Source organism: Dreissena polymorpha, chromosome 1, assembly GCF_020536995.1.
Source record: "Dreissena polymorpha isolate Duluth1 chromosome 1, UMN_Dpol_1.0, whole genome shotgun sequence".
Lineage (NCBI taxonomy): Eukaryota > Metazoa > Mollusca > Bivalvia > Myida > Dreissenidae > Dreissena > Dreissena polymorpha.
Window position 1 is genome coordinate 174,791,222 of NC_068355.1, and position 14,055 is coordinate 174,805,276.

Sequence of the window (14,055 nt, forward strand, 5' to 3'; positions counted from 1 at the left end):
CGATCTTCATGAAACTTGGTCAGAAGATTCATCCCGATAATATCTTGGAAGAGTTCAAAAATGATGCCGGTTGGTTGAAAAACATGGCTGCCAGGGGGGGGGGGGGCATTTTTCCTTATATGGCTATAGTAAAACATTGTGAACACTCTAGAGGCCACATTTATTTTCCGATCTTCGTGAAACTTGGTCAGAAGATTTGTCCCAATAATATCTTGTTATCTCAGGTGAGCAACTTTGGGCCTTTTAGGCCCTCTTGTTTATTCGTTGCCATAGCAACCAGAATTTTTGACGTAGGAACAAATTAAAATGACGTGCATAATGTCCATATTGCCATCTATCCATGTTTTAAGTTTCATGAAAACATATTAAGAACTCACAGACAGACAGAGGCGCAGAGCGCAAACCATAAGTTCACTTCGGTGAAACCGGTAGGGGTTAATAAAGCACCACTTACCGTCCATTAAAATTAACAAGAGGGCCTGAAAGGCCCAAAGTCTCTCACCTGAGATGAAAAGAAATGACCTGATTTTTTGCAGCCCAAGATTTCAATGGAACAAATGTTCTAACCAAGTTTCATAAAGAATGTACAACAAATGGCCCCCCTGGCGGCCATGTTTTCAACAGACCTGAACCATTTTTGAACTCGTCCAAGATATCATTGAGTCAAATCTTCTGATCAAGTTTCATGACGATCTGACAATAAATATGGCCTCTACAGTGTTAACAAGGCAAATATTCATGACTCACAACGGAAGACAGACAATTGACAAAAGGTGATCACAAAAGTTCACCATGAGCAAAAATATTATGCTCATAAAGATTGTCACCATGTTTGAAGATGGTATTATAAAAACTAATTGAGTAAACTAAATCAAGATATGATAACAACATTTGCACTCAGAAAGTGTCATTCAGATTGAACTAAAAATGTGACTAAAAGTATTCACAATGTTTCACTATAAACAACTGTAGACATACAAAAAAACTACCACCCCCCTGAGAGCCTTGTTTATAAATAATAATGAACTATTTTCAAACTCACCATGCAATTATATTTCCAATTAAAAATTCAATAAATCCGTTTTAAAACAAATCTTTGATAATGTGGGTTATTGTATTAAACAATAAAACCCAGTTTATTTTAGCAGAAATGAGGACCCTTCAAGGGAGAGTATCTTGAGCATACTAGTATGTTGATGAATAAAGAGTTCTTTCAAATTCCTGAGTAAGAGTTACTGCCCATTCTATAAATTATATAAAGTTCTGAGATCACTTCTTTTCTGGAATTGGATTCCAAGGATTAAACCTACAGAAAAAATCGAAATAAAAAATCTACATTAATCTACAGAGATATTTCTTAGTTATATAACAAAAGCATCACAAAATGTCTGGAAGAGGTAAACCAGCAGGAAGGAAGAGGAAAGCTCAGACTAAACTGCCAGAAAATCAGGAAACTAGAGTGTTCACAAGCTTTTTTACTATATAAACATAAGGAACAAGACCCCCCCTGGCGGCCATGTTTTTTTACCAATCCAAACCATTTTCGAACTCAACTGTAGTATCCAGGAAACAAATGTTCTGACCAAATTTCATGAATATTGGGCAAAAATGTGTCTTCTAGACTGTTCACATGTTTTCACTATATACACATAGAAAAAACTGCCCCACCCCCTGGCGGCCATGTTTTTCCACCCATCATGACCATTTTCGAACTCATCCGAGATATCTATAAAATCGATGTTTAGAAAAAAAAAATATGATGATTAGGCAAAAAATGTGACTTCTAGAGTGTTCACAAGCTTTTTTTTACTATTTAAATATAAGGGAAATGACTCCCCCCATGGCGGCCATGTTTTTTTACCGATCCGAACCATTTTAAAAGTCAACCGTCATATCTAGAAAACACATGTTCTGACCAAATTTCATGAAGATTGGACCAAAAATGTGACTTCTAGACTGTTCACATGTTTTCACTATATGCATATATAGAAAACTGCCCCACCCCCTGGCGGCCATGTTTTTTCACCGATCGGGACCATTTTCGAACTTGTCTTGAGATATCAATAAAACCAATGTTTTGACCAAGTTTCATAATGATTGGGCAAAAATTGTGACTTCTAGAGTGTTCACTAGGTTTCTATATAGCCATATAAGGAAAACTGCCCCGCCCCCTGGTGGCCATGTTTTTCAACGGACCAGAACCATTTTTTAACTCAACCAACATATCATTTAGACAAACATTTTGACAAAGTAACATGAAGATTGGGCATCAAATGTGACTTCTACAGTGTTCACAAGGTGTTTCTTTTTTTTGACCTAGTGACCTAGTTTTTGACTCAGCATGACCCAGTTTCGAACTCAGTCGAGGTTTCAATGAGACAAATGTTCTGACCAAGTTTCATGAAGATGGGACAATAAATGTGGCCTCTAGAGTGTTCACAAGGCAAAATGTTGATGCCGCACTACGAACGACAGACAAAGGCGATCACAAAAGCTCACCATGAGCACGTTGTGCTCAGCTGAGCTAAAAAGGGGGAACCCCACAAAGTCACGTGATTCTGCACCCTAATACGGGATCTCATGATCACTTGCAAACACTGTATCTGATATGCCAATTATAGCACAATTGCCTTATTTCAGTAGAAGAAAAGGGCAGAATGGCCATAGAAATAAATCATTGCATGGACAATTTATGCTCTCCTTATGAGGTAGGGCTGAGGTTTGAACTCACAAACCCCAGATTGACAATTTTAATATATGCGCTCCACCTAAAAAATCTATTTCTAAAAGAACATATATGACACTCTTTCAGCCAAGTTGCCACCAATGTATCATACGCTGCATGCGCCACAATGTCAATAAGTAATCACAATACCGTTAAGCCCTGTGACATTAAATGCCACTATGTATTATTAAGTAAGGCAACACGAATGCATGCCGTACAAAGCAAAGCTTACAAAGAGATGATGATAATCACGTTGTAAATAGTACAGCTTTATGTAACAACAGAGAATATCATAAGCATGAAGTACATAGCACAGCTATATGTTACAACAGAGATGATGTTAAGCAAGCCGTACATAGTACAGCTTTATGTAACAACAGAGATGATGATAAGTACGCCGTACATAGCACAGCTATATGTTACAACAGAAAGATGATTAACAAATCAAAGTTTTATCACAGCAAATAGCACAACATAACATAGCAGTTTGCATGGCTTTCGTCAAGTTTAAGATCTGCTGCGCTAAGGCAATGATGTCACAGATAGTACAACTGTCACAGTATCAAAATTTTGGTAATACTTTTATGAAAATGTTAACAATTAGTATAGGCATATGTGGTTAACAATGTTCCTGCCAACTTGTGCAAGGTTGAGTCACATTATGCATAACTACGTGTACGTATCTGCCACGCAGGGCAACATACGTTATTAAAGAATGGACCAAAATGTAACAGTATGTCAGACTGGCCTATTCAATTACACCATGAATGATTTGACATTATTTAAAAAGTATTCATTGATGACGCACAACAAGTCTGTAATTATTTTTATTGAAAATAGCTAAGAACTCATTGAGCTTCAGCATGTTTAAATTAAACCAGACAAATACATGTGCTATTTGGCTTTATTGAGAATCAAGTCCATGTACGCCCCAGAGATAAGATCTTCCTGTGCGTATATCAAGTTTCTTCATGAGGTCGTTAGCGATTGCCTGCCCTTCTTCGACGCCCTGTCCATCTTTCAGAAGTACCTTACAAGATATAGCACTGGATTCAGTCAAGACAAACGCATACCATTTTGAATGGCAAATGATGTACCAGTATACAGTTCAACAATTATAGTTGACAGTAGAAACAAAATAAATGTATGAGTGAACTGGAACAATATATATGTACTCAAACTGGAACAATATACGCTAAGAATATAAGGACAGCGACGCAATTTTATCATGTAACTGGAATCAAGACTCTCCTTATTCAAATTTAAAGAAGTAGACAGACCAATTGCATAGTGTGTTTGTGTAGCAAATACATGTAGGTAAATGGTCACTTAATAATATTTCAATGGAGAATAATAAGTTTCACAAAAATTATGCTTAATTAAGGCTTTGGTGAATATCAACTAGTATTTACATATCCAAATGAAAAGTAAATCAGCTGGTGCTAATGCATATTTAACCAGTACTAAGTTTATATTTGACTGTTTTTGTTTTTTCGGAGTGTAAATAATTAATTTTTTCAATTGTTGGATGACATGAAAGTGATGAACGAGACTTCCTGACCTACTCCCTTTACCTACCTCTAGCTCCATAAAGTCACCAAGTCCCTCCACGTTATCCACATGTACACGTGTCTGACCCACCATATAGAGCAGACGAGACTTCCTGACCTTCTCCCTTCACACCCAGGGCTTTACTCAGCACTACCTTCAACCAACATTTAGCGTATAGGTAGAGACATTAGTCATATCCTTATCGTCAGTACCATCTAAATCATGTATATCTTACCAACATCAACCTGATACTCTTGAACCATGTGGACTGTATTAGCATAAATTATGCCTCTAAAATTGTGTCCAATGTTTGGTTTCCATTTCATTCCTGCATTTTTTTCATGAGTGTGATAATATATCTCACCTCCAACAAAAATGACCTAATCTGATTGGCTTAGAGCGGTCACGTGCCCATGGTGTATTATCCATACACCCCGAGTAATTTTCATACACCCTGAGTAATCGAGTAGTTGGTTGAGATATAATTGTTACACAGTTAGTAACTGATGGTGTATGGGATATACACCCTCAGTATTTTCATACCATACTCGAGCTTCGCTCTCATATGGTATGAAGTTACTGAGGATGTTAATCCCATACGCCATCAGTTACTAACAGTGTAACTAATACATGTAGTCCTAACAATCTGAGCAATAGGATTAATTGATTTGACTCTATTCAAGTACAGAAAGTGTTATTAACATCATAAAGGTCAGTGTTATACATGTATAAAGGCCAGTGTTAGTTTAATGGTTGCAATATATTATAAAGTTGATGATTGACAATAAAGCACTTTTGAGGAAATTGGCAAAGGTCTTAAAAACTTTAAAAAATCAGCATATACTTCTTTTGAAGACAAAAACTTTATGGACGACATGTGAATCCAACGCTTTATGAATGAGCGTAAAGTCAATATACCAAAAATAGTCCCACCTGCAATGAATCTGGATTGTCCGTGTGATGGGTGAAAAATTCTGAACACTTTGGGCCTGCTTGGTCATCCCTGTCATAGAATATCAACTGAGATTTCTCCTCCTGTTAGGTAAAAGTACAAGGTAATCTCACACAATCTCTGACATAGAAATCAGTTTTAGATGAGTTATCACTTCATGGAAAGTGTGCTGACAAAGTTACTTTTTGTAAAATTAGACCATTTGATTTTGATTTGCTTAATATAAACGTTTTCTCCACATGTCTCAGTCTTGTAGATTGTTTTCGTACAGAATGGATTTAAATTGATTTGAATATGCAAGCAGTGGACTAGTATTTATCACTTTATAAATATCAACTGATAGTGTATGTACTATTTTTAATAATAGATTCATTAAAGTTAAACCTTTACCACTGAGATGGCATTTTGACGCATATGCAGTCCCTTAGAATATCAAATTGAAATAAAGAACTTTCTTACTAGATTCAATTTTTAAATTCTCCCTTTCTAACCTTACAATAGCGATGAGAAGCAAACAGCATAAAACCTGAACAGACTGTGCGTTACTTGCAGGCTGTTCTGGCTTTATGCTGATAGCATATAGCCATTTTTGCTTTGCTTCTGATTGGGCCAAAAGATTAAGAACTATTTGTGAAATGTGTGAATCAATATTGACACTGAAGGATTGAGGAAATCTTCGGCAGATGCCCAAGACTACACCTCGCTCAAATGCACCAAGGCTTATTTGTAGCTCAGTAATAACTGGTTAAACAGCTTAAAGCATGTGTTATGTTATGACAGTAATTGATAAATAGTCACACTGATAACCTCCACATGGATTTTAGCAAGAATTTCATAATGGCATCATATAATTGTGGTAAACCCAAAAGTTAAAGCACACACACACACCCTGTGCTTACCTGCAGTTGGCGCAGTTTCAACCTGCCGTTGGGCACATGGAAGAATGTGTCCACCTGCTTGATGACAGTGGGTCCCTCGTCACATAGCTCCCCGGCCAGCCGCTTGAGACGCTCCACGTCTGCCACCCGCGCCTTGATCTCCACGTTACTGGGCATATTGATCCGCTAAGTGCAATTGAAGACATAATATATGAATTGGTTTCAGTTTACTATATATACATTTCATAGGGTGAGACACAGCATAAAATAGCAACTGCACTGTTTCTTTTCCAACTGGTCACCTAATGTGAACCCTTTTGCTAACTACAGCAACACATTCACATTTAATATAAAATTATTTTACAAATAAATGTTGTTTCTTACTACCGGTAATTAAATAAAAAAAGACAGATTTAAATAAGTACACTACCAAATAAAAACATTTGATTCATTAAAGCACTTTCCCAAATAGGAAAAAACTTACAATTTTCCCAATTGCGGTAAAAAAAATCCCAAATTAAGGTTTCATAAAAAAATATATATTTTTTTTTTATAAATAAAAGTTTGTTGGTTTTCCTATACAGCTCAATAGCTTCAACCTATGTAAATATAATATTGACAACTTGACAATATTTAGTTATCCATTTTAAAGTATTTAGGAGCAAAATATCAAATTCACCAATTTCCCAATATGAAGACTTCATAACGGGTTTTCACACACAATTTTTCCAATTGGGCTGGTTCCGGTACTTTTCCTAAATTAGGCCAAAAAAAATTGCTGCAAACATACCTGTGATAAGTGAATTTACGATAATACCAAATATAAAGGCAAGTAAGGTGTATGCTAGGTGGTAGTTCAAGGTTTCTCCTTACGCCTCAATGAATGAAAGGAGTTAAATATTACCACAGATTAATAATTACCACTGACCAGTGGCACATTCTGGCCAGTCATATGTTCAATAAGGTAAAATGCTTAGCTTTACTTGTTCCTTGTTTCGTTTCCATTCCTTGATGGATTTAATAAAACATCTGATGATGATAAGATATGACTAGATAAAGTATTGTGCACATTACCAGTACTCGGTGCATGTTCATCAAACGTCAAGGTCACAATTTAATGTAATTCCAAATGTTGTGTATTTCATTGCTGCTACATCAGGCTATAAAATCTTAAAGAATAGACTTATTCAAATATAACTTCAGATTATTATTTCATGACAACAGAGGACTTGTTGCATACATGAAGTGTACTTGTCCGTCGAAGATCAAGATTACAATTTGATGTCAGAAGTCATAAAACTCGTATAGACTCATTTTCTTCCTGCTACATAATTTCATTAAATATAATTTAATATGACAGTATTTAAAGATAATTTCACATAACTTACTCATCAGGACAAGACAACATGTTGGCTCACAGGTAGATCATAGGTAACTAGTTGTATATAGTATATACAGGTAACTATTTGTAAAAACAAATAATATGAAAATCTATATGGCACATATTTTAACACTAACACTGTGCAGCTTACAATAAAATGGTTGCTTTTGAGGTCAAGGTCATATATTTTGAGGTAAATGTTGAACATCTTTTGTCAAAATAGGCTTGTAACAAACTGACTTCCATTGCATTGAAATAACTTGGCATGTATGTAAACCAAACAAGAGTTCCGCAGTAAGAGACATATGCCCCCCCCCCCCACAAAAAAACAACAAACAACAGCAACAGGGCTTTGAAAACTAGTGACCCCAATTTCAATAGGGGTCATCTTCTGTTCAAGGCCAAAGCACATGAAAAGTATCAAGCCAATCAGTCAATTCGTTGACAAGTTACAGGGTTTTTTTTGGGCCCGATTTTATAGCCGAAATTCGGCTATGTTCCCATTCCCAAAATGTATACTTTTTCCCAAAATGTGGCAAAAAATTCCCAATTGCCAGAAAAAAAAGAAAAAAAAATTTTTTTTTATTTTTTTTTTAGAAAGTAGTCTTATGTGTATTTTATCTCAATTTTAATTCAATTACATCTAACAAAGTATTATATGATTTTTTTTTTATTTGAATGATTATAAAGAGTTAAATCAAATTTAGTATTTCCCTAATCAGTGGACTTTTCGTGTGGAAAAAAAGGCTAATGAATTTATTTTCCCAATTTCATGAAAATGCCGATAAAATTTCCAATTCCTAAGCCATGGGCTATCTTCCCAAAAAGTGGAGAAAAAAAACCCTGAGTTATTGATCAGAAATGATTTTGACACTTATTGTGACACTGACCTTGACCTCTTACCTAGTGACCCAAATTTCAATAGGGGTCATCTAATGTCCAAGGCCAATGCACATGTGAAGTATCAAGCCAATTGTCAATTCTTTGACGAGTTATTGATTGGATATGTACTGGTCTTCCGACAGACCAACCGACATCCAGCAAAACAATATTTATCATATTAAGGTCTAAAGTTCAAATACAGCATTTTATTGCCAAAGCTCTGCCCCTGTCACAGCGGTGAGAAGTGGTATTTGTCTAATTTTTGCATTTTAACACAACTAAATAGGCCTATCTTAAGTTAAATGACTTAATGCACACTTGTAATCCAGATATCTTTAAATAGTCTATTATCGTGTTACCGTACCGTGTCACTCCAAGTTTAGGATTGTCCAGGGCATGAGGTCACAATGCAACAACTCAAGATCATGATGGGTGATCACGAATTTAATATCAGTGTCTAATGCCCTTACTTGATGTTTTCACATTTTTGCGCTGCATATCCAAAGGTTGAAAACGCAAGGACACCAAAGCTAAAGAAACTTCAAGTTTAATAATACAGACCTTGTCAATTAAGGTAAGAAATTAATACCTAGAACAAAATAAATAAAAATAAACTTATGAAGTTATGGAAGCCAGCACAAGAAAACACAATGCAAAATCAACAAGGCAATTGTCAAGCAATATGGTCCCCTACCGGCTCCACCATTGTCAGAATTTATTATTTTTTGGTTGCCATAGCAACCACAATTTTTGACGTAGGAACAAAATGAAATGACGTGCATAATGTCCATATTGCCATCTATCCATGTTGCAAGTTTCATGAAAAAATATTAAGAACTTTTAAAGTTATCGCAGGATCCAGAAAAGTGTGACGGGCTGACTGACTGACTGACAGACAGACTGACAGACGGAGTGCAAACCATAAGTCCCCTCCGGTGAAACCGGTAGGGGACAATAAAAAAAAATCAATATTGTAATATTGCCATTCTTCAGGATTGTATTCTTGTTCCCTGAACAAAATACATTTACTTTGTTGTATTTCTCATGTTTTTTCCATTTTTACTTATAATTGGACGTGGGCAATTCGAAACCAGTGCCACTAACGGAACACCATAGTTAATTGATAGAACTAAAAGTTTACTACAGGAATACCGTTAGTGCCATCGTGGTTACACATTAAAATCTAGAGGGCGACAATGCGATATTACGATGGCGCCAATGCGATATTACCGATGGCGCCAATCGATAGTATGATGGTGACGATGCGAACGTACGATGGCGACAATGCGACGAAGAAAATGCGACAGTGCGCAAACACTGATGGCGACAGTGCCATAGTACATGGCAACAATGCTGATAATACGATGACTACAGTACAACAACGCAATAGTACGGATGGCGACAATGCAATAGTCATATTGTACTGTCACCATCATTACATCGCATTGTCGCCATAGTACTATCGCGTTATAATACTGTCATCATCGTATGATAGCATTGTCGCAATCGTACTATCCCACTGTCGCCATCGTATTGTCACACACATCGTATTGTCGCATTACTCGTCATCTTACTGTCCCATTGTCGTCTATCGCCCTACCGTACACATGCGCACATCGTATTTTTTTCTAGATGGAGCCACTTTTAGAAATACTTTACAGTTCGGCATACCTTACATCAATACCCATTCTATAACTTAATATGAATTTGATTTCATTATAACTGTAACCTTTTTCAAAGTACATCTTTTTTGTTTCTGTAATAAGAATAGTTTGTGTACCGGAAGGCGATCTAGTTTACAATGCGATCGTACGATGACGATAATGCAACAATGCGATATTAATACGATGACGACAGTGTGACAATACGATGGCGACAGTGCGATAGCACGATGGCGCCAATGCGACAGTACGATGACGACAATGCGACAATTCGATGGCGACAGCATAGGCGCTCGATGGCAATGTTTTATTTATTTATTTATATTTTGTTTTAGTTACCCGTTGTTTATTATAATGCATACACATACTAAATCAATATAAATCTTAAGACAAAACGTCTTTTTAAAAAAAAGATAGTTCGCTTATGTACATATTTGTCAATATCTATGTACATAGTCGAACTATCTTTTTTTTAAGAAGACGTTTTGTCGGAAGATTTTTATTGATTTAGTATGTGTATGCATTATAATAAACAACGGGTAACTAAAACAAAAAATAATAAATAAATAAAACATTGCCATCGAGCGCCTATGGGCGACAGTGCGATGGCGACATCCGATCGTACTATGGCGTTGTGCCCATCGCACTATCGCATTGTCGCCATCGCACTATCGCTTTGTCGCCCACTGGCTTTAAATGTGTAACCACGATGGCCCTAACGGTATTCCGTAGTTTACCTAGCTACGAACATTTACTATCCCTTTGAAAATAATTCCTGTACATAAATGTCATTTTGTTATTCGAAGGGTGGCTATGACATTAATATTGAGCAAATATATACAATACTGTTCATTTAGACTTTCATGTAGATAATTAGGCTCACCTTCGACTTTAAATGTGGCTAATTTCCCTCCCTTGTCAATCATTGGCAAATGGTAAACCATCGAAGAATTGTTGCGCATATTTTTTTTTTGATTTTCAAAAAAAAATTTTTAAAATAAATGACGACAATGTTGTGTTTTTACAATCTGTAACTGTTTTAACTACCCATGACAGATTGTTCAATGGATTACTTTCAACGAAACCAATGGAAAAAATATATACATCTAAGGAACTATATCATCGCGCACGATTAAAATATGGAGACCAACAACCGATTGAAAAATCCAACTTTCCGTTCAACAGAAAGTAAGGTATTTGCCTCATAGCATGCTTTGTTCAATATTTTCCCCAGTCCATGGTTTCTTTGATTGATTTGGGTCTTCAATTATGTTCTATCTGAAAAAATGGCACCGAGTTGTTTGTATTTCCTAAAAAAAATCTGATTTCATGACGGTGCCACCTTAATCTCATACACGATTAAAGTATCCCACCATTCACGACAGAGATACAGTTTATTTAAGTCTCTTCCGTACATACAATTGTATCTATTACTAAAACATAAATAATTTTATGATTTATCATAGAAAATAGTTTAGTTAAAATATAAACGTTATAATGTGCAAAACCACTAAATTTGAGTTACAAGACTCGAGAGACAATGCCAATGGGCAGATTTACTGTGATAAACATCATCAAAACTTTTTGAATCTTAAAGGTACAGATATTTAAAATTATAAAAGTAGCATGATACATGTGAATATATACAATTTTAAAAATCTATTAAAATTTCATTGCAGTCTTTGGCAGTATATTTAACGAGTTATGGTCGTTTTGTCCCACTACCAGTTCGAGCCACTGAATACTGATATTACTGTTGAAAAGGGGTAGCGTTTCGTCCCACTAATAATATATAGCCGGGTAGGTGTGAATAATACCGTATAGGTGTGAATGAAAACGGGAAACTTTTGCACCTGTGATGGTCACCTCTGTGCCATGTAAAAACAACATTGTTTAATTTCAAGATGATTTATTCAGATTAAATGTATTCTGCATGCGATTTTTCATAATTGAAGATTGAATTTAAATATAATAAACTTAATTAAATGTATTTCAGTCATAATTATTTATTGCTATAAGCTAGTAACAACATTCGCACATCATGTAATATATTGTTGTTATTATTATTATTGTTATTATTATTATAACTATTATTATTATTATTATTTAATATGTTTAATTAATTTAAATAATTTATTTAAATTTATAATAAAAATTAATTATTATGAATTTTTTGTGAATTATTATCAGGATTACTTAAACGATAATATTTTTAATAATAATAAACACAAATGTATATACCTCTTCAGCCTGCGTCTTCAACTGTTCGAAGGCAGTAACGATGTGTTCGCACGGAAAATACTGCAAGGAAATCAGTTTCCTCAACAAATTAAAGATAGTTAATAAGTTTACTAATAGACCATTAAAGGCCTGGGTCGCTAATTAATTGTTTGCACTTCGCTAATATAACAGTGGAATGCCTTTAGCGGCACATGCCGCTAATTAATAGTTTGCGGGTTGCTAGTAAAACATAAGCTTTTCTAAAAGTAAATGACCAACATTTTGTTATTTCTTTATTGAACATAACTTGTATTATTGTTCATTCATGCTTTCTTCTTATTTTTAAATGTTATATATATATATATATATATATATATATATATATATATATATATATATATATATATATATATATATATATATATATACATGATGCATAAAATAAAACACTTCATGTTTTATATTTATTGGACATAATGCACATGGTGCCTAAAATAATAATAACAGCACTTGATGTTTTATATTTATTGAACATACATGTAATGCACATGGTGCATAAAATAGCAACGACAGCGTTTTATGTATTAATTTATTGAACATAATGCACAATGCAAACATATTATAATAATAATAATTCATAATCGGCAAAACATATGCTTTTGGCAAAAAAATATCATAAATACATATACACGGATGAATGTAAATAACTGAAACTACACGAAAACGGTAAAATAAACAAGAAAATAATATTATAAATGTTAACGCTATTTTAATTTGCTACATCAATATACACCCCATTATGATTCACACCTATACGGTATTATTCACACCATCCTGGCTATTATTCACACCATCCTGGCTATATCTTATCAGTGGGACGAAACGACCAATCCCTCTCTACACAAATATCAGTGGCTCGAACTGGTAGGGGGACGAAACAACCATCACCCTATTTAACTAAGGACTCGTAAGATATTAATGTGGAAATGTTGTTTTTAAGTATCCAAGTATAAGAAACCAGTACAATATTCAATAAACATATCTTGGCAAATTATGTCATAGAAGTTTCAGTGCATTAACAAATGTTCTTCATTTTCTATAAATTTGAGGCGGTGAAAGCAAGGCTGTGCAAGTTTGGTAAATCCTTGTATCTATCTGTTTCTATTCCTATGCCGCATCTAAATTTAGCAAGTGCACCTCTTGTTACCCTTGACATATTATAACATTCATCAACCACAAAAGATAGATAATAGACAGATCTTTACTTTTAATTCAACATTGATTAATTCAACATTGTTTAGTGTCTCCATGTTTTGTTTCCCCATTCATCACTGAAGATTAATTCAAACTAGCTTACTGCAACATGTTTCAGAATAAACCAAAAATGGGTGTGGACAGTGCTGGCTCCAGATATGCCCCTTCCACAGGGATGACAGCAAAGCAACTGTGTGAATATGATGACTTGGCCAACAGCGTGTGTCTGGATGCATACCTCGGGTTTCAGACACATAAAATGAACACAAAGTACTGACATTATACCTAGTACAGTTTGTCAACCAGTTCCGGATGATAAGCAGTTCTGATTAATTTGTATTTAATTTTCCATAATGCCCCAATAAAAACAAATGATAAGTGTCTAAGGTATACGTTAGGTAAAGGAATAAATTAGCAAAGTTTTAGCAAGAAAGCTTTTGTATTATGCTTACAGGGGGGATAAATGCAGCAAAAAGTTAACCGGAACTGATTTAATGAGTTATGTTTTGAAATGTGCATATGGATATAGAGGGCTTTATTATTATGTTCAA

At 34.9% G+C, this 14,055-nt stretch overlaps 1 protein-coding gene and 1 pseudogene across 8 annotated transcripts in view; one reads left to right on the forward strand and one right to left on the reverse strand.

Annotated features, from left to right (window-relative positions):
• Positions 1–2,973: 2,973 nt before the first annotated feature.
• LOC127862412 (uncharacterized) overlaps positions 2,974–14,055 on the reverse strand; it is a 99,397-nt pseudogene continuing 88,315 nt past the window's right edge.
• LOC127862001 (histone-lysine N-methyltransferase KMT5B-like) overlaps positions 11,089–14,055 on the forward strand; it is a 106,404-nt gene continuing 103,437 nt past the window's right edge. For 3 of the 8 annotated variants that reach the window (XM_052400868.1, XM_052400943.1, XM_052400858.1), the window contains exons 1-2: positions 11,138–11,223; positions 13,623–13,774. In XM_052400868.1, the coding sequence (XP_052256828.1) occupies positions 11,170–11,223; positions 13,623–13,774 (206 nt within the window). In that variant the 5' untranslated portion in view covers positions 11,138–11,169. Of the gene's footprint in view, positions 11,224–13,622; positions 13,775–14,055 lie in introns of all 8 variants that reach the window. The other 5 variants (XM_052400924.1, XM_052400935.1, XM_052400913.1 and 2 more) reach the window with 3 other exon arrangements.